Source organism: Panicum virgatum, chromosome 3N (assembly GCF_016808335.1).
Source record: "Panicum virgatum strain AP13 chromosome 3N, P.virgatum_v5, whole genome shotgun sequence".
Taxonomy (NCBI): Eukaryota; Viridiplantae; Streptophyta; class Magnoliopsida; order Poales; family Poaceae; genus Panicum; species Panicum virgatum.
Genome location: NC_053147.1, coordinates 12287464 through 12313650, shown reverse-complemented (window position 1 = coordinate 12313650; position 26187 = coordinate 12287464). Strand labels below are relative to the sequence as shown.

The 26187-nt window shown below is 46.4% G+C and overlaps 2 protein-coding genes across 2 annotated transcripts; one reads left to right on the top strand and one right to left on the bottom strand.

Annotated features, from left to right (window-relative positions):
• Positions 1 to 12537: 12537 nt before the first annotated feature.
• Positions 12538 to 21667, top strand: LOC120664336 (acid phosphatase 1-like). The gene is made up of 2 exons (XM_039943500.1): positions 12538 to 13452; positions 21273 to 21667. Exons 1-2 carry the CDS (start codon positions 12821 to 12823, stop codon positions 21445 to 21447), a joined length of 807 nt encoding a protein of 268 aa, XP_039799434.1. The 5' UTR covers positions 12538 to 12820; the 3' UTR covers positions 21448 to 21667.
• A 2285-nt stretch (positions 21668 to 23952) lies between these two features.
• LOC120664335 (leucine-rich repeat extensin-like protein 4) lies at positions 23953 to 25842 on the bottom strand. The gene has a single exon (XM_039943499.1). The coding sequence runs from the start codon at positions 25498 to 25500 to the stop codon at positions 24142 to 24144; it is 1359 nt and encodes a 452-aa protein (XP_039799433.1). The 5' UTR covers positions 25501 to 25842; the 3' UTR covers positions 23953 to 24141.
• Between the last annotated feature and the right edge of the window lie 345 nt (positions 25843 to 26187).

Sequence of the window (26187 nt, the reverse complement as noted above, 5' to 3'; positions counted from 1 at the left end):
TGTCCGTCCTTGATTGCCTCTCAATCTTTTTTTTTTCCTTTTTTGAATCGACTGTCTCTCAATCTTGGGCTTAAGAGGTTTATAGGAGACATTCGGGGTTTACTTGGAATTTCAGTAGGTGAGCTTTTCGAGAGAGAGAAAATATCAGCAGGGGCGAGGAGCAATGTTGGGCTCAGGCCTCAGGAGCCCGTGGGAAAGGCCAATGCATCGCTATCTTTTGGTAGAGTTGGCGGCCCACAGACTCAAGGGGAGGACCACAGCCCAACACAGCTCGCAGGAAAAGCGGTTTTTTCTTTTTTATATTTAAAAAAATTAAAATTTCAAAAATATATGTCTGTTTTGGAAAATTTCAAAAATATACTCCGGTCGCCCTATGGGGAGCGACAGGGCTCAAATGTAATTTTTTTATTCTTCAAATTTGCAACAAAGTCCTTGGAGAAAAAAAAGAGGGGGGCGATGCGACAGGCCCCTGTCGCCCACCACAGGGGCGACCGACCAGTGGGCCCAGCCTACAGGCGCCAGGGGGCCGGTCACCCCTCCCGCGGGCGACTGGGGGAGCCTGTCGCCCCCCCCCAGGGCGACCGGGTCAGCCCTCCCCATATAAGGCCTCCCCCTCATTCCCTCCTCCTCATTTGACCTCAAAAAATCCACCAAAAATCCAGAAAAAAGAGAGGGTAAGGAGAAGGGAAGCGGCGAAGCTCTGCCGAATTCCGCACTTGTGATCTACCGGTAACTTCCGTATAAATTCGTTGATATTGTATAACAATTTAATTTAATTAGTGGATTAGCTGAATTAGATTTGGTGCTTTAGAACACTGGTTTAGTATTACAATTTGAGTACTATTACAGACTTTTTCAAATAAAATAATTATACATTAGAATAGAATTATGACAGTACCTTATTGATATTGCAGTATAAGACAATAGAATTATGACAGTACCTATATTTTCACGCATCGATTTGGTATACGATATGTGCATTGCTTAAATCATTGTTTTTTTATTTGGCGCACCACACAATAGCGCCAATGTCTTCGTCAGGATCAACCTATATTCCGTGGAGCAAGTGTAAAGCCACCGTACCCGAAGGAATTGATGTGCCAATGTACTTCTGCGGTTCGTTATGCAAGTTCATGCAATCTGAGGTTTTAGGAGATGACTACGGCATGAGGTTCTTTATGTGTGAGAACTACGAATATGATCCACCTAAGCGATACAGTAAAGACCGGGCCAAGGTAGTAGGAGAACATACGCTATTTTTCTCTGTGACCTAACATTGAGTTATGATTCTAACTTGTGTTGGACAAAGTCTCCTCCGCCTCTTTGTGATTTTATGCAGTGGTTCGACACCGTGCAGTCGCAGCAGGCAAAGGACATTATGGAACAAAAAGCAAGGTGGGCTGCAGAACGTTGGCGCCGAATGAAGCACGAGGAACAGCAAGAGGAGAAGCGCAAGAAAGAGCAAGAAGAGATCCGCAAGAGGATTGAGGAGGTGGATCGTAAGGCGGCGGCCGAACGTGAAGCTGACAGGGAGAGAAAGCGAGAGAGGGCACGCCGTGCGAAGGAAGCCGGGGCCGAAGCAATTAGGAAGGGCAAATATCCTAGGTGCACTCAGTAGAGTAGTACCATGTAATCCCGGCATTTTACATTCCATAAGGCATGGTAGGTTTAGATGCAACAAGAAATTATCTTGTCGCGTGGACATACCACTGCAATTAGTTATTTATGTTTTAAGTTGAGAGCTTAACTTTGTGTGTTGTAGCCTTTACCATTAATTTGTAGTTGTAGCCGGGAGTCTATGAAATCTTTGAACTTGTTCTTAATATTTTCGGAGCTTTTCATGTCACTAGAATACTAAAAAACACACATTTTATTAATATAACGATAAGAATTAAGAACTAAGAAATACATCGGGGTATCTAAACATCTTTACACACATGCAAATAGGAACCATAGTGTATCTAGCTGCGAGTACGAGATCACAGGTTGCCACTGCTCAGCACGGCAATCACGGGTTTCAAATAGCAGTGCTCTTCCACCATTTCAAATAGATGTGACAAGACGGCAACCACACCAGCTCACCTTCAAAGCAGTCTCTCTGGCGAGGACGACGGACATGTCATTCTACAGCGAAGGTCTGTGGCGTGTAGTGGGGAAGGCGGCATCTATGCGCGATCGACCGAGCGGCAGCAATGCAGTGCTGTGAGTCTGCATGCACAGAGATGCATCGAGTAGTCATTTCGAGAATCGAATCTAGCCTTTTCAGTGTTAGGTCAGCTAGCCTCTTCACTGTGTTGTCATGTAGGCTTTTTAGGTGCATTTACACTCAACACTCCGGGTATCAGACCTTTGTGCGCCTATAAATACTCCCAAGTTTGTGAACTCCCAGCACAACTCAAACACTAAACCTCATTGTATACCCAATGTCTGGAGGTGGGTCTAGCGGGAAGAATTACTATGGTTTTGGGAAAGGAAAAGGGGGAAGAAAGGGAGACCCCATAATATGGGAGGGGCCTCTTGGACCTGATTCCTTTCCGGAACCAGTGTTTGAGTTTCCGCCACAGCACAAGAGTGAATTTACCAATGAAACTCATCTTCGACAATACGATAACCGTAGAGAACCATGGCCAAAATGCAGACATGGTGCGGACTGCTTAGTGCAGATGTGCACCGACGGGATGGATGACGGTCGGCGTTTCTTTAAATGTCCACACGCATGGGTAATACTCGGTTGTTTTATTTCTTTATCTTCAATGAGACACCTTACATGAAATTTGTTTTGCAGTCTTCCGATGCTCCAGAAAACTGTGGTTTTACTAGGTGGGTAGATCCTGCACCAATTGATTCTGTTCAGGAGTTCATCGAGTACCTCCAGATAAAGATCTTTGATCTGAAATGCAAGGTGAACCATTATGAGGAAGTGAGCGAGGGTAACAAAGACGACGAAGTTGATGATACCAGCAATGCAGCCGGTTCACAGGATGAACCATGCACTATTCCTTACTACAACTGCCCTTGTCACAAGAAGAAGGGCCCTGCGCCTCCGGCACCACCGCCTGCACCACCTGCAATGGGTGGATACTGCGGAGAAGGCTCAACGCAGTTTGCTATGTGGGGGTACGGCTACTAGGACTTCCCTAGTGCTAGTGACATGCTGCATCGTTGTGTTTGTTCTGTTTTTTTTAAATTACCTAAGGCATGTTAGGTTAGTCCGGAATCTGTTTACCGTAGTTTGTAACGGGTTTATTTGTAATGAGATAGCTGTGGACCGCTTATTTATACACTTCAACGTTCGTCACTGATCACTCTCGTATTTTCTATTACATACAATAGATGGTATGTTTATACTTCGATGCTCCATTACGACTAAGTACGATTCAAACTCGACATTATGTACATGTCCAGTGAATGCAAGTTAGGTACGAGACATACATAAAAGCATAATACAACATTAACAATCCTAATGCGAATACATCTTAAACCGATGAGCATCATATGTTATAGATCATGGCATGAAATCATCTAGGTCGTCATCCCAGTTGACAGATGGTGGTGCTGCAGGTGGTGTAGTATGGCTCGACGAACCTCTTGGCTTTCCCTTTCTCTCTTTTCTGGATCTACGTTCATGTACAGGGGAGGAACATCATGTGTTGGAGGCCATGGTTTGGGGGGCATGAAGTCATCCATGTCGTCATCCCAGTTAACACAAGTTTGTGCTGCAGGTGGTGCAACATGACTTGACGAACCTCTTGCCTTTCCCTTTGTCTCCTTTCTGATTCTAGGTTCATATACAGGGGGAGGAACATCATGTGTTGGAGGCCATGGTTTGGGGGGCATGAAGTCATCCATGTCGTCATCCAAGTTAACACAAGTTGGTGGTTGAGGTGCTGAAGCATGACTCGACGAACCTCCGGGCATCTGTTCTTGCGCAGGCCAAGTACTATCACCCGAAGATCTTATCCGCCTCCTTCGTCTAGTTTGCGGCATAAGTCCACCACCGAAGATACATACCAATTTACGGAAATTTGGTATCGTTTTGTTAATCAATTCCGTGTCCTCGGGGTAATCCTAGCATATAATTAAAAAACAATGTTACTGTTTCATAAATATGGATTCGAAATGACGGACGGGATTAGAACTGAATGAGAGTTATCTTAATGTGCATCTCATACACCTCTGGCCGCATCCATATCTTACAAGAACTTTGTAAGAATCCAATGATATTAGGATGATTTGCTAGTTCACATACTCTCATGTATATCTTCCGACGTTCTAGCAGGTGTCCCATTACATCTTGCGTCGTAATACCTCGAAATAATGTGAAATCTTTAAACTCTACTACTTTGGACAACATCATCTCTATCGTACCATCCGCTAACGGATCCAACTTCTTACTGATAACAAGATGGGTCATGATATCAAGTATTATACTAGATTTTTCTTCGGTCCATGAAAATCCTCCACAATTTGAGGTAGCCATTGCCTTATGCTGCAATATCAATAAGGTACTGTCATAATTCTATTCTAATGTATAATTATTTTATTTGAAAAAGTCTGTAATATTACTCAAATTGTAATACTAAACCAGTGTTCTAAAGCACCAAATCTAATTCAGCTAATCCACTAATTAAATTAAATTGTTATACAATATCAATGGATTCATACGGAAGTTATCTGTAGATCAGGAGTACGCAATTCGGCAGAGCTTCGCCGCTTTTCTTCTCCTCACCCCTCCCTTTTTTCCTGAATTTTTAGGCTCAAATGACAAAGGGAATGGTGGCGAATGGCGGCCAGGGCTTAAATAGGGGGGAAGGGCCACTGTCAACCCCCCCAACGGGCGACAGGCCCCTGTTGCCCCTGTGGTGGGCGATAGGGGCCTGTCGCCCGTGGGGGGGCGACAGGCCCTCTCTTTTTTTTCTCCAGGGACTTTGTTGCAAATTTGAAGAAGAAAAAAATTACATTTGAGCCTTGTCGCCCCCCATAGGGCGACCGAGATATATTTTTGAAATTTTCCAAAACAGACATATATTTTTGAAATTTTAATTTAAAAAACCGCGCAGGAAAACACATGCACTACTGGGGCCCTGCCATGTGCTGGCCGGGTAGGCAGCAGCGTGTAGCAAGCCCAGGCCCCAGCAACAGCAGGTAGCAGAACTGGAGCGGCAGCCCAGCCGGCTGCTTTGTAGCCCAGCCGAACAGTAGTAATGCTCCTGCTCCTCAGCCGAGGATAAAACTGCTTTTGCTATAAATTTGTACGTAACTTGCAAGTTATCTGAAATCAAATATTATTATTGATGTGAATTATTGTTAATTGTCCATTGTTATTACGCCGTTTGGTTTACATTCACAATCACAAACGCACTTTTGTGTCCTGAATCTGAATGTTGGACCAACAAAACGCATCAACACTCCACGTAAATAGGCCATTTATTCGGCACACAGGCGTTTATTTAATTTGCTGCTGTTCGGTTGCTAGCTAGCCGACGTAGTACATGGGGTCGGGCAGCTTGAAGGTGCGGGCGCCCTCCGGCGCGCCGAGCAGGTCGCTCCACTGGTCGCCGATGTTGCCGACGATGACGTACCCGGCGTCCTCCAGCTTCTGCCGCTCGCCGGACTTGAACTCCACCGCGTGCACCTTCACGTCCTGCGGCTTGAGCAGGAGCTTCTCGTAGCCGGTGTACCCCGCGGCGGCGAGGTTCCTGGCGCTGTGCTCGTAGGGGCGCGTGCTAAAGTCTCCTGGCGCGCAACGTTCCAACAGGAAGCCGACAGTGCAAGAGCAACGGTAGAGTCCTCCCGTGCTCCTCGCTGGCCTCTGTGGTCCGTTCTTCAGTGGCCGGTGCAGAGATCTGCCGTAAAGCGAACCATCGCCGCTCGAGATATCGACTCATGTGAGTGAGATAAAAGTCAAAAGAAGTCGAATCCTTTCTGAGAGTCGATTCCTTGTGTATCAGGTGGAACCGTGGAAGGAGACGGCGGCGAAGAACTTGCATTGGCCGCTGCCATGTGGCCTTGTGCGCGCGACACGGAATCATAGAGGCGACAGTGAGACGTACGGATCGACTAGCGCGAGCGACAGGGACAGGGTTTAACTGGCGAGGCCCGTGCCTCGGTGCATCGTCACGTACAGTACAGACATGGCAGGGCGTGCATCACGCTCGCTGATCTTGTCCTGCCGTTGATCAGGATCGGATGACTCTCAGCGCCACAGCGACAGGTCAGAGCAAAACTTATAATAACGCCGGTTGCCAGCTAAAAGAACTGCCATGCCATACAACACCTGCAATCCGGCCGGCTCATATTATGATTTGGCCGGAAGAGGTGAACTGTATTTAAAATAAGAATACTTAATGCTTATATATGCATACGATCTATTGTGTTCAACATCTCTGTGGTTAGCACACATATATACTGGCACATGGATAAATCAGCACACCGGATCGGAGGATGATACGACACATCTGGTTCTGCGCATGTACCCAGACGTTTTCGTCTCGAGCCGCGTGATTCAGCCAGCAAGGGGCCGTCAAGTAGCGGAGCGCCGGTTCCTCTTTCTCTCTCCACTTCTCTCTCTGCCAGCAGAGATTTTTCTGACGTGGATGTTTATTTCGCCTGTCTCGTTGGCACCATAATACTTGCTCTAACTTGGCTGGGATACCTGTGGGCCGCGGGGATCGGAAGCAGCACCGTACCACTACCACGCCTTGCTGATAACGGAAGGAAATGATAGTCAGTGTAACACCTAGGTGTTAATTACTTTGACTTAAGGCTAATTACGGTCATTGAGTTCTAAACCGATATGACAAATTACTAGGAAAATTTTCTATCAATCTTAGGCTGGCTCAGATTGGACTGGTCCGACCGGTCTGAGTAACCGGTCAGACCGGTTGAACCGGCTGACGTGGGGTCATGTGGCCCCACATCATTTAAACCTCACTCTCACCCTCACCAGCTCACTCTTCCTCTCTCTCGTTCACCCCCTCCCTCACCCTCTCCCTCACGAGCTCCCCTCTCCCCAAACTCTAGAATCCAAAAACTCTTCCTTTCCACTTGATTTCAAGACCAAGGAAGGATCAAATCGGTATGGGGGAGCTTTTTCTCCATAATTTCCTCCCCGGGGTGCAATGGATATAAGTTTTTCGTGAGGGGAGAAGCCTACTTAAGGTAATCAAGCTTGGATGGCTCGATCTCTTGTTCTAGATGGTTTTATGCGATTTCCTCTGGTCAAACACATCCACTTGCATCTCTGAACTAGAGCCTAGAAGGGTTGTGGAATTGGTGGGCGATTTTCATCGCGCGCACGCCGCCGTTCCCCTCAGGTTCGGATTATCCGACCTAGTACCGGATCATCCGACCCAACCCACTTTTTGTGCACGAAAAACACTTCAGAAATGCCCAGGTCCGGATCATCCGGCATAGGGTCGGATCATCCGGCACCATCCAGTGGGAAAAAGTACTGTTTGGCCGGATCATCCGACCTATGGGCGGATCATCCGACCATGAGGACTTAACGGCAATCCGAAGCCAAAACTTTCTGGTGGTGGTCGGATCATCCGGTGTTGGGTCGGATCATCCGATCAGCACAGACCTTCAGTGGTTGTAAAATGCGTAAAAAATTGCAGAAAAACCAAAAAAATGCAAAACCAATTGTTATAGCTTCGTATCTTCATGCTCTACATGGTAGAACCATTAAATGCATGGTTTGATAACTTTTTCTATGCAATTTTGTTTATGCTAAATAAAGGCCTTTATAGCTTGTTATATGCATAAATAGAGAGTTAGATTCATGCATGCATTTCTCATATCATATGCATACGTGTAGCAGTCGCAGCGGAGGAGGTTGTCTACGAGGTGGTTGCGGAGCCACAGGAGCCGCTAGGGCAAGCCCAGCAGGAGGAGAGGCGTAAGAACCCGGCCCAAGGCCCGGTTCACCCCAGTGCAGAGCAGCAGCCCGAAGGCAAGTCCCGGTGTATGTTCTATTATTTTAAATTATGATTCACTATATATATGTTTATTTATTACTTGTGCATTAAGTTTTAGGAATTATTTGGAACCCTAGTTACATGATCCTTAGGTTTCCTTGAGTTATATTAGTATGTATAGGACGATAGTGATGCCATGCTTAATAGGTCTCGGTAGAAGTCGAGTGATTTCTTGTCACTCGCGAGATATAGGATTTTATAGAAGTCGAGTAATTGCCGGTTACTCGCGAGAGATATAATTATCTTTATATACTTCAGTAATTGAGATATGGAACGCAAATGTGGAAATGATGGAAACTTGAGACCGGACGGGGAATGATGGTGATATATAGGTATGGCAGCAGGACAGGGTTCCTGGGTGTCTTAGCCCCGTCTGTGTCGATTAAGGACCGGTCGTTGTCGGCAGTGCTGATCGGGGATTGAAATATACTAACCGCATGCCGGGAGTATGAGGTAGTCGAAACCGATAAGTTTAGTACTGTCTTGCATTGAAAGTACAGGAACCCGTACCTAACTCCTAGGCTAGTCGAATGGCCGCGGAGAAATGGGTTGCACGTTTTACTTTTGGCGGTCTCTCGTAGGGCTCGGCTGACTATATGTCGTTGGGCTGGTTCCTGTAGTTCGAGCGGGGAGGGGAATGGTTGGTGCGTGTGGTCCGACGGGACTTATGCGTGATGTGTTGGTTAGGTCCACTTTGTAAGGTTAAATCGAATTGATTCGCCGTGTCTCATGGATACGAGGGCCTTAATCTCTTTGTTGCCTAAAATGAGTTAGAATAATTGTGATTTATAATGGATACTACTTTGAATTTAATATTGAAAGCTCAACCTTGATTGCTTTAGATATCTAAACATTAGTTGATAGTCTATCTATATAAAATATGTGGCTAAAATATTAAAAGTAAAGATCCATCTATAGATGCTTTTCTGCAAAACAAACCACTAGCCAGAAAGTCAGGCATGTCTAGATATGGGCTATGTATACCCATAGTCAGGTAAGTTTTGCTGAGTATTATTATACTCATGGTTTGTTGCCACAAATATTTCAGGCCATCCGGACGTCGACTTCTGCCCCTGCTATGTCAAGTTCATCTGTTGGGATGCAGAGGGGTGGGAGGTGGTGGAGCGAGACCCCTAGGTTATGGAGTTGTCGGGTTGCACACTTGAGGGCAGAGTGTGCAGCCCCTCTGTTTTGCGCAGACCGGTCTGACCGGTGGAGTCAGCAGGGTAGTGGCGACCGATCTGACCGGTTGGGTGAACCGATCAGACCGGTTATGAAAAATCAGAACTGGTATAGGCTAGTGTACTTGTAGTTTCTTTTCTATTCGAATTTCGGTTACATATATTGTAAAGTTTTGTAAATTATGCAACTATATGTATTTGTCATGTTCGTACTATCTGCGCCCATCTTCGCGTGGGATTATCGATGTTGTTTCGATCGGGCCGTGGGTTGAGAAAGAGCCGTCAAATTAAGCCATTAAGTTAATGCGCCTGATGTGTTCAAATGACGGTCATTATATTTAATTTAAAGTTTTAATTTGACATTTCCGTCACAGTTTAGATCGTGTGGAGGGTGACATCGCCAACCTATTTATGAATACCGACTGCTTAATTTGGCCCATTTGCAAAGCTTTTGTCTTTATTCGCCAATTCATTATGGATCCGAGAGCAATATTCTTCGCCACGTTATATAACTTCTCTCGTTGTGTCTAGCTTAGCCTTGTGATTATTATATATATATATATATATATATACACACACACATATATGGTCAGAACCTATAGCTAGATAGACCTGACAGGCTCCGTCCAAATACAGAGATTCATGACAGAATTGACGAGTCAATTATTATTACGATTGGAATTTGAAACCGACAGTAATAGCTTAGTGTCGCTCTTCATTATTTTTTTTGCGAGGAATTTTTTTAACTGGAGTCTATAGCTATACTGTTGCCGCATGCATCTAGCAAAGAACCTACAGCTTTTCTCTTAGAGCTGGTTCGGTTAGACATGTATTCAGGGAATGATAGAAAGAATAAGAAATATAATAAGAGATCGGGTTTCATTCCGGGTCAAAAACTAATTGCAATAAAATAAATTTATGGTAGTTACATTAAAAGACCAAGAATCAATGCATTAGTCTAGAGGTGTGGAATTAATCACAACCTCTTATTGTGCCTGTTATGACTCTATTTTGTTACAATTAGTTTTTGACCCGGCCGATCTCTTATTATATTTTTTATTATTTCTATCATTCTCAGTCCGAAATAAATCCATATCTAACCGAACAAAACCTTAGTTTTTTTCTTCATGGCACCCACATTTTTAAGCCCGTCATCTAAGATCTGAGTAGCACGTGGCTTTCTTCTACCTCATGACACTCTTGCACGTCCACTACCCGTGGGCACGGGGTGATGAACGCTAGCTATATAATTAGGGAGAAGTCCAAACTACATTCTCGAACAACCCGCAGAAGTCCGATTTTCACCTTCACTTACAAAACCAAATAACATAGGCCATTCAACTATTGAAACCATGCAAATCGGGCCTTTGGGGTGGTTCCCAAAGTGAGTTTGTATTTTCTAAAAAACAAAAAATTCTAATTAGCTTTAAAAAATTAAAACTAATACATTTTAAATCAGAAAAATATGAAACCAGTACCAATTTTTTTCTAAAGATGTAACTTATTTATTATTGCTCTATTTGAATTTTAGTTATTAAAAAACAATAGACATAATTACAAGCAACTAAATATTATAAAAATAAAAAATTGGATCTGAATAACTGAAAAGTATCGTACCAATAGATAGGTTTCATTTTTAGAAAATCTTTTATATTTATTTTGTATTTTTATTTAAAATGAATTACTTATGAATTTTTTAGTTTAAATTTGAATATTTTTATTCTCACAAAATAGAAAACCACTTAATTAAAGGACCAAATTTGCCCTTTTCAACAGTAGGATGGTCTTTGTTATTCGGTTTTGTAGTTAAAAGTTGAAAATTGGACTTTGTGATAGCTTAAGGGTATAAAACGGACTTTTCCCTATAATTTATTACTACAGATAGCAAAGATCAATGTCCTTATTTCAGCACGTTCGTAATATGTTGCAGCCAAGACCATAAACAATGATCCACGGTAGAATCGACATAGCACTTATCTTTTGATAGAAACTTTTTTCTGCGGAATTTTTATATGATTGAAATAAACTTGAAACGGACAATGACAGCCTAATAATGCTGTCGGTTCTTTATTGCAACAATAGCCTACAATAGTCAGAGGAAATTTTGTGTTGCTATGATTGAAATAATTAAGCTTCTTTTGCTTTTTCCTTCTCCATATTAATATGAATCTGTGTTATCCCCTCCATGCAGGTACGGTACACGGCAAGACGTTCCCCACCCTCGGGCGCGCGCCTTTGCCTTGCGAGAAACCCCAGTTGGGCTGATGCCTGTGGGCTGCAGAGTGGGACAATGACGGTTGGGTGGGCTTCCTTTTTCCTTCTCTAAAGCCCACAATAGTTTCACGTAACACCCATGCCGGCTCAATAATGATATTTTGCATCGTCGTCTTCTACTTCCTTGGGAAAAAATTAAAGCGGCATCTATTCATCGCGGCTGCGACGAGCGCCTCCACTCCAACATCGAGCTCTCCCGTCCTAGTCTTAGCCCACCGGTTGTCTTTCGACCGCTGCTGGCGGCCGACGGCGCCCCCGCCGCCTCGCCACACACCGCTCTCACAACCCTCCTCCGTCGCCAATCTGCCCTGCCCATCCTAAGGTTGCAGGTGGCCACCAGCATCCTAGCAACCCCATTTCAAAAGTACTCCCTCCATAATAAAAAAAATATCGTTTTGAATAAGATTTGGGTCAAACATTGGAAACATAAATCATAAATAGTTTTTAAGTTGTTGAGTTTCAAAATACAAAAATCATATGAATAGATTTATCTTAAAAAATACTTTCATAAAAGTACAAATATATTACTTTGCGATAAATATTTTTATAAAAATAAAAAGTCAAAGTTAAGCTTTGGAGACCGTGTCGCTGTCCAAAACGACATTTTTTTCAAGTATGGAGGGAGTACGGCCGCCACGGCTCGAGAGGAAGATGAACATAGGTGAGAAAAACACTTCTACAATAGCTCGCGCGCTACTCACACGTGATAAATAGATTTTCCAGTCCTGCTCCCAGGCTCCCAGCCTTGGGCACACCGAGACTGCGATGGGCAAAACTATTTTGGTACTCGATGGGTTGTTGTATGTTACTAGTATCCTTGATCGAAACAAACGGGACAGGTACGTAGGGAAGCACCACTGACAAGTAAGAAAATCTTTATTAAGCATATTAACAGTCTCAAAAATGTTCGCCGATCAGAAGGTATTTACTAGTAGCATTTGGATAAACACCATTCACCTATCCGTGTATATTCCGGTTTTCAGACTAATATTTCCTCCGTGTTCGTGTGTGTGTGTTGTATATATGAGCATGCCTCCTAAACGTCACATTATTTAAAAATGGAGCAAATAATACCCAATTGTTGGAACTGAATTTGATTTGTCCTCAGCACGTGCGAGTACTTCTGCATCCTAGGCCTTTCGTGGTCACAATAAACACTGAGTTCTAGTATGCACCAAGGAAATTAAATCCGGGGCCTACTATTCTGCGATGACATGTGCCCGTGCCACGACGAGATCGATGAGAGGAACCGCGGGTGCCGTCACGGACCAATCTAATAAATCAGTGCACAGTAGTTGATCGTTCCAATAGACGATGAAGAAACCGTGAGCTAGCGATCGTGTCCCTTCATCGAGATCCTTGCTAGCTCGAAGCAGAGCAGTCGCCATGGAGCTCCGGCGGCTCCCCCGCGACGCACTCGTGCCCCTGCTCGTGCTGCTGCCGGTGGTGGTGGTGGTTCACGCGACCCCACGCCTGGAGATGGTGACCGCCGCGGCGTCGGGTGGCGGCACGGCCACCACCACCACCACCAGGGCGCGCGCGGCGGCGGCGGCGTGCGCGAGCTGGCGCCTCGGGGTGGAGACCAACAACATCCGGGGCTGGTACAGCATCCCCGCGGAGTGCCGGGGCTACGTCAGCGACTACATGCTCGGCGACCAGTTCCGGCAGGACTGCGCGGTGGTGGCGCGCGAGGCCGCCGCCTACGCCGAGGGGCTCGCGCTCGCCGGCGACGGCAGGGAGGCGTGGGTGCTGGACGTCGACGACACCGCCCTCACCAACCTCCCCTACTACGCCGACACCGGGTTCGGGGCGGAGCCGTACAACGCGACCTACTTCGACGAGTACGTGGCGAACGCGACGGCGCCGGCGCTGCCGGAGGTGCTGGAGCTCTACGGGAAGCTGCTGGCGCTGGGCATCAAGGTCGTCTTCATCACCGGCCGCCACGACTACGAGAGGGAGCCCACCGTCAGGAACCTCCGCAGCGCCGGCTACCACACCTGGGAGAAACTCGTGCTCAAGTGCGTACCGACTCCCTGCCTCTGCTTCTTTATCCATTTGTTTATCTCCTGCTTGCGGACTGCAGTGCTTCTTCCATCGTCCACCTGGTTCTCTCACAAGTGTACAACGCTAGTACGAGCCAGCCAAGCATCACCTGGGAAGTAGACATGGGCCCTATTTAGTTCCCTAGTGCTAGATACCACTAGAAAGTGTAGCTAACTTTTACTGTTACAGTGTCAAACTAAGTCAGTTTATAAAACTAACTCCAGAACCATTGCGCTAGGAACCCTGAAGAATCTAATGAGATCTAACTGCGTAATTAGAGGATGGATACTGTAGCATCACTGTAGCCAATCATCGATTAATTACCATCATTAGATTCGTCGCGAAAAGTTACATCCATCCCTGAAAAAGTTTTACAAATAGACTTCATTCTATTCTTCATGCATAGAAGATTTTTTTCTTGGCTTGCGTGCACTAGAAATAGTGCATGGGTTCCAAACAAGACCACGAGTAGCTAGCTAGCTCCTCCTATGTGGAGTGCACATCCTCTCTTTGACTCGCTGTGGCTGGTAGCTGGTATTGATTTGTTGCTAGAGAAAAATACTACTAACTGACTATTGGCTGGTGGTTGATGATGATTTGGTGTGAGAGAAAATTACTGCTGTCTGGCTGGTTAGCTGACAAGCTGACTGACGAGCCAGCTGAAGAGAGTTTTGAGAAGAATCCCCTCTCCGTAATACACACGAACTCTATTAAAACTCACTCCAAATTTGTGAAAAAAATAATACTTAGACCCCGTTTGGAACAGAGTTTTCTTTTTGAGTAAAGTCCATCACCGATCCTTAAATTTATTCGACTGTGTCATCCCAGTCCCTAAACTCACAAATCGACCATTCAGGTCTTCAAACTTGTCCATTTGTGTCATCTCGGTCCATAAACTTGTTCCACTCTGTCACCCCGGTCCCTAAACTAGAAAATCAAACATTTATGTCATCAAATTTATTCAATCATGTCATTCCAGTCCCCAAACTTGATTGTGAGTCTCATATGAGTCAAAACAAGGCGATCTAAAATCTATATAAAAATAATTCATAACTTTTTCATATGAACTTGAATGAAGATAAACTTTATATCAAAATGGTATCCCTCGACGTAATCTACAATTTTGTAGTTGAAATATTTTTTAATTAAAACTGTTTAGGGTCTCAAAATATTGTTGTAAGTTTATAGATTTTGAAATTTAAAAGTTAAAATTAAATTTTGGGACTCTAAACAATTTTAATTCAAAAACTTTTCAACTGCAAAGTTGTAGATCGCGTCTAGAGATACAATTTTGATATAAAGTTTGTCTTCATTCGAGTTCATATGAAAAATTTATAAATTATTTTTTGATATAAAGGTTTTAAATCGTCCGGTTTGGATTTAGATGAGACTCAAAACCAAATTTAAGGACTGGGATGACACTGTTAGACAAGTTTGAGGATCTAAACAGATGGTTTATAAGTTTAGGGACCGAAATGACACAGTCAAACAAGTTTGAAAGCCTAAACGATCGATTTACGAGTTTAGGGACCGGAATGACACAGTCGAACAAGTTTAGGGACCGGTGATGCACTTTACTTTTTTTAAAAAAAAAAGTTTACAGGCCCTCAGAAGGGACATCGAAAGAAAGGGATGATTTTGGCCCATAGTAGTTTTTGAGACGATGTTGGGCTATATATAGGTAGGCTAGTTTATAGAACTTTTTTCATTTTTATATTTTTTAAAAATTAAAATTTCAAAAATATATGTCCGTTTTCAAATATTTCAAAAATATACCCCGGTCGCCTTCCCATAGGGCGACAGGCCCAATGTGTAATTTTTTTTTCAAATTTGCAACGAAGTCCCTGGAGAAAAAAAAAGGGGGACCTGTCGCCCACCCCTCGGGCGACAGGGCCCTGTCGCCCGTTGGGGGGGCGACAAGCCCCCCTTTTTTTTCTCGGACTTTTATTTTTGCAGGGACCTATTTTGAGCTATTCGAGCGTGTATTCGTCATCATCATCGGCAAGATCTCGGCCGCTAACTCCTACCGCACGTAACTTGTCCTTCATTAAATCACGGAAAAAAATCGCAAGAACTTCCCTTATTTCACGAGCATTATGGAACCCACAAACATAATAAGTTCACATAAATAATATCTATAAAAACAAATGACAAGTAACCTACCACAATCATAAACATCGGATACAAATAAGCGGTCCACAGCTATCTCATTACAAATAAACATCATATACATCTAACCACCCCTAGGGCGTCGGACCCTCTTAGCCCTCTGCTGGGCACGGACATGTCCCTCGGAGTAGGTGAGAACATCCGGAGACCTCACCTGTCGCTCAGGACGCGCAAGGGGCTGCGGTGTCTGCTGCTGAGAGATCCCAAGTGGTGCTCCTCCTAGCTGTGAATACCCCAAGACATCGGGGTCACCTTGCGCGGCAGGCTCTTCTGGACTCAAGCTGTCGAAGTCGTCTAAGGTGAATGTCTCGTTATCTGTTCGAAAGGAGAAAGAAGAAGGTCCGGCGCCCGCATCGGGGTAGAATCCTACGCAAAAAATGTGGATGTTAGCGTACGCTCGTATATTTCGTAATGACATGTAGAAACCGAAATACGAAACAAAAATTAACCTGTGTAGGCCGGTATCTGTGGCCCCGGTACCATCCCTGGATACGGTCCGCCAACTGGTGCTGTCCCTCTAAACATTCCAGTATGGCCGAACGCAGTAGCTGGATCGTATCCTGTATGTGATATTAGTAAATATGTAGGAACACTTGATGTAATTTTAAAGAGATATGTACGTTACCTGCACTTGGGAAGAACTGCGACGTCGGCCCGTGCATGGTCGACGGACACGGGAACGACGACGAGGCCTGAGACGACCCGTGGCTGTCTTCGTACTGCACACGGCTTCCGAAATTGTGCGCTACCTGACGCAACTGATCACGCTGCCTCGACCATGCCTCCGTCTGCTCAAACTGGGTCATTGGGGATCCGGCACGTACCCTCGTCAGGTAAGTCGAGCAGTCCGTCTCCATCATGTTGCAAAGGCGAAGCTGCATCAATTCAGTAAAGTTACAAACACATGAATTATCTTATGAATATGATTATATATATATATATATATATATATATATATATATATATATATATATATATATATGCAAATATGATCAAGAGACTCACCGCGCCAGCTAGTGCCTCCACGTGGTGCCGGGCATAGCCATCCTGAGGCCTCGCCTGGTGTGGCTGCGGGTGAGTGTCAACAAAAACCAGACGAGCCCGAGTCCGGGGTAAGTACCAGGTGAGGTAAGCCCTAAAAGAGCTATCTGTGTGTGGTCCTGTTGGATGGACCAAGTGCTCGTCTGCCTGTTCCCATTGGTCCACCCACGGCTGGATCTTGGCGAGCCAATCATCAGAGCACGGCAAGCCACTCCTTGACAACCTACAAAGTGGACCACGAATAATCGTTAGATTCGACACGAATGTATGAGCCAAGTTCATTCATAATTACCTGTGGTACTGGCGACTGACACGCTCCAACGCGGTGGGCACCGGAAACTCCTGGCGCTGCCCAAACTGTCTCCTGACTCTCCAGGGGCAATATGCCTCAACCGCGATGTCATAAACCAGGACGGCGGAAGTAAGCCACAGGCTCGCATTCGCGGAGCAGTGCGAAGACAGGCCTGCTGGTGCACGGGTAGCCACAGCCTCTGGGCTGTAAGGCTCCCAGACAACGTCCTCGGGCGTCAGCATGTCGAGCTCCGAAACAAACTCAGGATATGCGCTTTTAACCCGCGCATGTGCCCAGGACCTCTGCATTCCGAATAAGTAAAATTAAAATTGTGCTAATACATCATGTAACAATGAATAACAAAATTAGGTTTGTTGCGAACATACCTGACGCCAGATCCAGATAGTTCCCATAGTGGGCCTCTCGTCCTCCTCGTCGCCGTACATGCCCCCGTGGTAAGGCTCGTGGCTGACCAAGGGGCGACCAACGGCTAGCCTCTCGTACGACCAAAGCTGTAGCAGTAGTGGGCACCCTGACAGGATAGCGTTCCCATGTGTCTTCATGCACCCATCGCAGAGTCCACGGTAAGTGGCTGCAAGTACCGCCTCACCCCAGCTGTAGGGCGGTACGTCCTCGTCCCCATCCGCAATCTCCCGTGCATACGGAAGGAGAATCCTATCGACCGAGTTGCCATGAGTGTTGTTGAACATGATGTAACCAAACAACCAAAGTAGGTACGCCTCCAGCGATCTGGTCACACTGTACTCGTCGGCATCCGCAGCCAACAAGGCAGGCTGCATAAACAATTAAGATTAATGGTTTCAACTGGCAATGGAACATGTGAATTGTAACAATTAAATTTATATATGCAATGAATACGTACTGTAAACTGTAGGAACCAGGTCTTCGAAGGACCTGCTGCTCGCGGGTGCGGGTTGATCGGACCTGCTTCGTCCACGCGGTCAACCAGGGCAAAACGGGCCTCCAGCTCATCCTTCCACGAGGCCGCCACCACACGCGGACCTACAGCCTCCCCGACAATAGGGAGGCCGAGGAGGTAGGCCACGTCCTGCAGCGTAGGAGTCATCTCCCCACACGGGAGGTGGAACGTGTGTGTCTCCGGCCTCCATCTGTCAACGAGCGCCGTCAGGAGGGATCGGTCGAGCTGAATAGGCCCAACCTCGACAAGACGGCTCAGAGTCAGTAGGCCGGCCTCACGTAACCTGCAAAAAAACAAAAAATGTCGAAACAAAGGAATACCGGCGAATACAAAAGTGATAAACAATAATATTTCATTACATACCGGTCACACCAATCGTGGTGTATAGAGATCGCCTCGCCGGGTGGACGAGGACGTAGCACCTCTAGGGCTCGGTGCTCAACAGCTGCAAAGTAAGACCTGTGGCTCGAGTCGATCACTGGGTCTAGCAAGGAGTCCATCTCCATACCTGCATTCAAAAATATATGAGAACACATAGGTAAATATATATTTCATACAAACTGGACACATAAATACAATAATACTTCATTACATACCTGCCATATTTAATTACTACATATTACAAATAATGAAATACAATTGTGGATCATGACACCGAATGCCTTCCACGAGCAATTCTCGCCGATGCTCGTCTGAACGTAGGAGGTGCTCCATCTCTGGGATTTCCGGAAGGACCGACGTCAGCAGCATCGTGAAGTGCATTCTGAGGACACTTCTTGTAGTTGTGACTCAATGATCCACATTGGCTGCAATGCTTTTGTGCCTTGCTTGCTTCCGACTCGTCCATACCATTCCGAATACGACGTGTCTGACGGCGGCCTTTGCCTTTCTTAGTGGCTGGATCAGGAATAAACATCTTATTCTCATTATCCTGAGTGAAAGGCCCCACAATTCCAATCCCGTATACCTCATGTCCCCATGTGGATACAGCTGCTTCCTTGCTGAAGTACGGTGAAACAAATAGTCCTGGCTGTAACGCAGACTCTGCACATGCCGCAATGAGATGGGAGCATGGCATATGCAATAACTTAGGCTTCATGCAGGAGCAGAATGCTTTGCCATCAACTGTAATCAAACTCTCCTGTACCACTCTATCTCTACGGATACCACGACCACTTCTATCCTTACATAGAACCTCAAATCTATGCTCCATTGTACCTGTGGATATGACGCGGTGCAGTTTTGCCTTTTCAATCTTCTCTTGCATATATTGTGTCACTCTTTTGCAAAACTGAATTTGGGGGTTGCTGATGTTTATGCTTGCAGCCGTGTAACACTCTCTGAAATACTTCATGCACCCATACATGATGAACTCAACAATTCCCACAAGTGGAAAGGCACGACCTGTTTTGGACATCAGGCCATAATGGAGGCGTTGTCGCAGTTACACGTTGCAATTTCAGTATTGATTGCAGGATACCTGCATGCCTATCACTAATAAGGCACACATCTGGACGTGCAGCAACAACATGATTCTTCACTCGTTCAAGGAACCAATACCAACTGTCTATGTTCTCATTCTCAACAAATGCAAATGCGAGCGGAACAATTTGGTTGTTGCAATCTACACCGATTGCGGTGAGTATCTGACCTTTATACCTTCCAGTAAAAAATGTGCCATCAATGCAGATCACCGGAAGACAAAACTGAAATGCTCTAACACAAGCACCTATGCAAAAGAAGGCTCGTTGCATAATTCTTTGTCCCCTAGTCACGGCTGGTAAAAGGTATGTGTCATAAAAGCTTCCAGGATTTCTAGCAGCAACCTGGGATAACATACGAGGTAGGTTATCATATGATGCCTCCTATGTGCCGAACCGCATCTCGAACACCCTTTGTTTAGCCCGTCATGCCTTCAAATAACTGATGGTGTACTGGTAAGTCAGCTCAATGTGTCGAATAATCATTTTTGGCTCATAATTTAGGTTGTCCATAATAAACCCATACATTTGCTTTGCAACAAAGTCGCATGATATATTGCGATGCGAGGGAATAACTTCTGACAGCAAACAAGTGTGCTCTGTGACAATGGAACATTTCCAGTTTGACTTCCATTTTCCCTTGAATGCATGTACTCGCCATGGACATCCAGCATTCACACACTTCACCTCATATTCTTTACTGCCAGTCATCAGTGCTGTATATCATCATTAATTCCCATAATTCACTTTCTACCTCCCAATTAACAAGAGACTGGACAGTGATCACATGTGTCAACGGATCAACATGGAACCCACGCTGCAGCCACTTACATATGGAACCAAAACTCCTTTCCAGAGGTTTATCTATGCCGCTAGATGTGCGCTTAAAGGCAGAAAGATCTACTCCATTTGGTCCATACATAACATTGTATTCACCATAAAATACTTGAAACTGCATTTTGCTCGACATATGTGTATATCACATAATACTTATCGAGTTATACTCTTTACTTCACTATCTTATTTAATAATCCGTAAAAACTAAGTATGAAGTTCAACTACAACGTATAAGTATTCATAACTACGTGATGACTCTCGAATTCTATACTGCATATGCCAAATTCTATTCTAAATCATAATTAATTTATAAACATGTCTCTAATAGCACTGCAACTGTAATAATAAATGCGTAGAACTAATTTTCTAAACTAATTTACTACTACGTAACTACAAACTAAAGTATCATTGAACTCCTACTTAAATGGATCTACTATAGCACTAATTAAATTAAATTACTCATATTTAAATACGTAGTACTTAAATATAACAATATTTAAACTAAATGTACTAACCTGCAGATCACAAGTGCTGAATCCGGCAGGGCTTCGCCGCTTTCCTTCTCCTCACTCCTCTCTTTTTTTTCTAGTTTTTTGGTGGAATTTTCGGGCTCAAATGAGGAGGGAAGGGGAGGGCTGGAGCTTTTATAAGGGGGGAGACCCCGGTCACCCGCGGGGGGGGGGGGGGGGCGACAGGCCCCCCTGTCACCCGCGGGGGGGGGGCGACAGGCCCCCTGCCGCGACTGTGGGCCGGGCCCAGCGGCGGTCGCCCGTGGGCCGGGCGACAGGGCTTGTTTTTTTTTCTCCAGGGACTTCGTTGCAAATTTGAAAAAAAAATTTACACATTGGGCCTGTCGCCCTTTGGGAGGGCGACCGGGGTATATTTTTGAAATATTTCAAAACGGACATATATTTTTGAAATTTTATTTTTTTTAAATATAAAAAAGAAAAAACCGCTAGTTTATACCTCAGCTTTGGGCCTGATCCATGGGCCTGGTCCGATGTTGTTGAGAGGAATGAAACTGCTTGCTCGCAGGCCGTCGTCGCTGGGTTCGTCGGTGGTGCCGTACAAGTCCGGCGAGCGGCAGAAGCTGGTGGACGCCGGGTACCGCATCGTGGGCAACATGGGCGACCAGTGGAGCGACCTCGTCGGAGCGCCGGAGGGCGACCGCACCTTCAAGGTGCCCGATCCCATGTACTACGTCGCCTGAAATGAGATCAGAGAGCAACAACCAGCAGGCTATGGCATTGCTGAAGGCTGTGGTCGCCTTTATTTGTACTTGCGCGGCTGTCAGTGCTTGCTTGTTTACCATACATGGAATAAATCGTGAGCACCTGTGTTCTACTAGCTTGCTTGTAATGTAATGGCCGTGTTTAGTTTTTTACGTGTAAAAATTTTGCGTTGGAATCTTGTTAATTTAAAGTACTAAATGAAGTCTATTTACAAATTTTTTTGTATAGATGGGTTGTAAATCGCGAGACGAATCTAATGATACTAATTAATCTATGATTAATCTATAATTAGCGGATGTTTACTGTAGCATTAATGTTGCAAATCATAGATTAAGTAGGCTCATTAGATTCGTCTCGCGATTTACAGCCCATCCATGCAAAAAGTTTTGTAAATAGACTTCATTTAATACTCCATATATATGTCTCAACATTCGATGTGATTTTTTTTTTGCGTTTACGGGATTTACGGGTAAAGATGTGAACAGGGTCAATAACATGTGGTTCCTGAGGCTGATGATGAGCAGGTATTGTTGGCGAAAATGCCGGAGTCACATCGTCTACCACTGGACTGGACGAATAGTTTTCAGGGTTCTCTTTCGCTTAGGCCGTGTTTAGTTCGGTAGGGTGTAAACGCAAAAAAAATTTGTGTTTCGAATCTTTCCAATTTGAAGTGCTAAATGAAATCTATTTATAAAAATTTTTGTATAGATGGGTTGTAAATCGCGAGACGAATCTAATGATGCTAATTAATCCATGATTAATTAATAATTAGCTGATGATTACTGTAACATCACTGTTGCAAATCATGGATTAAGTAGACTCATTAGATTCGTCTCGCGATTTACAGCCCATCCATACAAAAAGTTTTATAAATAGACTTTATTTAGTACTTCAAATTAGCAAAATTTCTTTTTACTTTAATGCGTTTACGACTTTTTTGCGTTTACGGGGTGAAACTAAACACACCCTTACGGCCGGTCTGCCTGTCACTAATAAACCGGCAGGCGGCAGTTGGGTCCAACCGAGAGGCCGGAGCACGGCGAGAGGGCGTCTAGTACAGGTCTACAGGATAGATAGCAACACATCACATGGCGAGCGAGGTGTGAGGGGCCCCCCGGCCCTGCACGGCCGCCGGCCAACGCGCTGCTGGCCGCCGCTCTCCACCGCTGTGCAAGTGCTGTAGGGCAGTGTTTTCCTTACCGATCCGTAACCGCCGGTTATCGCCGATTTTTACCGATACCGCTACTAGGCGGCAACCCATACCGGCGGTAAATTTCGAAAAATTTCACCCGAATTTAAAATTTTCAAAAATATTTGAAATAAAAAAGGAAAAAATATGGTAAGAAAGTAGAGATGACATACATCATTCTAATATAGAACATGTTCAAATATTTGACTGTTTGGGCACTCAAAAAAATAAAAAAACTTTTGGACCGGTAATCTCGAGCGGTATCCTCTAATCCCGAGCGGTATTCGGCGTTTTCCGAGCGGAAATCGGCGTGTTTGGATCGGAAACCACTGCATTGTGAGTATTTCTTGTTTTTACATTGATTTTTAGATGTTTGTTGTGTAGCTATATTCAAAAACATGTGTTCATATTAGCTATATGGATCCATTTGTTCATGGTAGTTGGATGTTAATTTGTTCATTTTAGCTATATGTATATATGTGTGTTCATATTTCAAATATGTACATATATTTTCATTTGTTCATTTGTTCATTTGGACCGGAAACCACTACTATGTATTATATATATTGACGATGATGGTTTGTGAGGACTATGGTTGTGATGATTTGCATGGACTATTGTTGTGATGATCTATATGGACTATAGATGTGAATTTCTATTTTTATGGATATGAACTTCTATTCTATGTATGTGTAAATGTTATATAATTGTTTAATATATACCATCAGTAATGATATTTACAAAATTACGGTGAAATGCTGCCAAAATTTTTAATTTTCCAAAATCATACGGTGTTTACCGGTTAAAAACGACGGTTACCGGTCGGTAAACATCGATTACCGGTCGGTAAACAACGGTTACCAGTTTTTTGAATTTGAATTGTCATTTCGAGCGGTTTCTAGCGGTTTCCGGCGATTTACCGCCGGTTTACCGATACCGCTAGTTGGCGAAAATCGCTTTACCGTCGGTAAGGTGAACCCTGCTGTAGGGAGGCCTCCATCCACCCACCTCCATGCCCCGCATTCGTGGCGCCCGTTTCTCCCGAGATCCGTTTCTTCCCAGCGAGACTCTTCTCTCCTCTCTCGCAGGACGCCCGCCTCACCCTTGCTCTCCTCCTCCATCGTCCGGTCCAGCTCGAAAGCGAGCGAGGGACACACCACACAGGGCGAAAAGGCGGCAGCTTCACGTCGTCGTCATGCTCGTCAACCTACAGCTAATCCCATTCACTTGCATCGCATTGCAGCTGGCGCGGCCATGGACGAGGAGAAAGCATGGACACGGAACGAGGCACTACTAACTGTTGATCATGCAGACTGAACAGAATGAGCCAAGAACCAACCAACCAACCAATATTCACCCGTTACCACCGCCATGTAAATTAACGATCAGATGCGATGCGCCAAGCCGATCGAGGCTAATTGCCTCCAAAAAAAAGGAAAACGAAAGGAAAAGATGCAATGCCAGCGGCCTGCAGCGGGTGCGATCAGGGCACGGTGACGGTGACCGCGCCCCCGGCCCCGGCGGCGGCGCCTGGCAGCCCGAACGGCAGGCCCCCGACCCCGACCCCGACCCCGACGCCGACGCCGACGCCGACGCCGACGCCCACGGACGCGGCCGCGTCGCCGCCGCACCCGGCGGGCCGCGCCCCGGGGATGCGGAGGCAGCTGAGCCCGCCCTCCCCCGGGAACCCCTCGCACTCGGGCTGCGGCCGCTGCATGTCCCGCCCGGGCACGCAGTTGCCCACGAAGTCGAACACGCCGCGGCTCCCCAGCTGCCGGTCGCACCGCTGGCTGATCCCGGAGAAGAAGTTGAAGGACACCGACAGGTTCGTGATCCGCCGCAGGTCGCACAGCAGGTCCGGGAGCTCCCCCGTCAGCTGGTTGTGCGCCACGTTGAGCACCTCGATCACGGACAGGCACGACAGCGTGCCGGGGAGGTGCCCCGACAGCGCGTTGTAGCTCAGGTCCAGCACCTGGATGCTGGGCAGGAACCCCAGCGCCTCGGGCACGCACCCGGTCAGGTTGTTGTTCAGGAACAGCACCTCGCGAACCCGGCCGCCGCCGCCGCCGCCGTACCCGTAGGCGGCCGGGACGGTGCCCGTGAAGCGGTTGTTGGCGAGCGTGATGACCGTGGCGGGCGACGACCACAGCGTCTCCGGGATCTGGCCCTCGAACTGGTTGTCGTTGAGGAACACGGCGTCGAGGTCCTTGGCGAACACATCGGGCGGGAGCTCCCCGGAGAAGGCGTTGAAGCGGAGGTCCAGGTACACCAGCGACGGGATGAGCAGCGTGGACGCCGGGAACAGGCCGGAGAAGAGGTTATTGCTGAGGTCCAGCTCCGTCAGGTACTGCAGGTCCCGGAGCGAGTCCGGGACGGCGCCGCCCAGGCGGTTGCTGTTGAGGTGGAGGAACGTGAGGTGCGCCAGGAGGGAGACCGCCTCGGGGAGCGTGCCCCTGAGGCTGGCGCGGTTGAGGTCGATCCCCGCCACCACCGTGGGCGCGCCCGCGCCGTCGGGCGGCGCGGAGCAGTAGACGCCACTGTAGGCGCAGACATTGGCGCCCTGCCACGACGACAGCGCGCCGCGGGGGTCCTCGGTGACGGCCGCCTTCAGCGCCTGCAGCGCCGTGTACTCCTGACTCGGCGCGGCTGAGGATGAGGAGGAGGAGGCGCCGACGCCGGCGCCGGCGGGAGGGCTAGGAGACGGCGGTGGCGCGCCGTTGATCCAGGCGGCAATGACGGAGCCCAGGTCGAGCTGGGAGCTCGGAGCGGGGGACAGCAGCAGGAGCAGGAGCACGGCAGCGGCGGCGGCGGCACGGGAATGGGAAGGTGGCCGCCGCCTCATGGCTGCCCGTAACCTTACCCGGGGTAAAGCTTTGCCTGTTTTGCTCGCGAGAGAGAGATCTGAGGAGGGAGCAGGAGTGATTCTTGTGAGAGGAACGGGATGGTGGCCTGGGGGAGTGGCCGGAGGAGAGAGGTGATCAGATCAGCTCGGCCGGTAATGCATTGATTGATCTTCTCCCTCCCTGTCTCTCTATGTGTGTTGTGCCGCTAGACGACTGGTAAGTAGATGCTCTCTTCTCGCTGATCAACCACAGCTGGAAGCCGGGAACTGGGATGTGATGGGTGTAGGAGTAGGACTGCCTGGCTGATGGTCTCCACTCTCCAGCATTGCTCTGTCCTTGTTATGTACTAGGACTGTCTGTGCAAAACCTGCATGAAGAGGGGATATACAATCATAAACAGAGCATAACAGAGCATAAACATTTCCTGCAAAATTTATGAGTTGGAAATGGACCCCTTTTATAGGACTTGTTGGAGAATAGGATCAGATGGACCTTGATAAATGTAACTTGCAATTACCTGTTCTAACTTCTAAGTGCTGCTTTTGTGTAGACAATATGGAAACAATTCCATTTTACTTTCATGGGCTTGTTGCCTGAAATTGATTATTATTAATGAACTGGTTGTCTGTCTAACCAGTAAAACTCACCGATTGGATCACCGAGCGAAACAATTGGACTTTCGGATC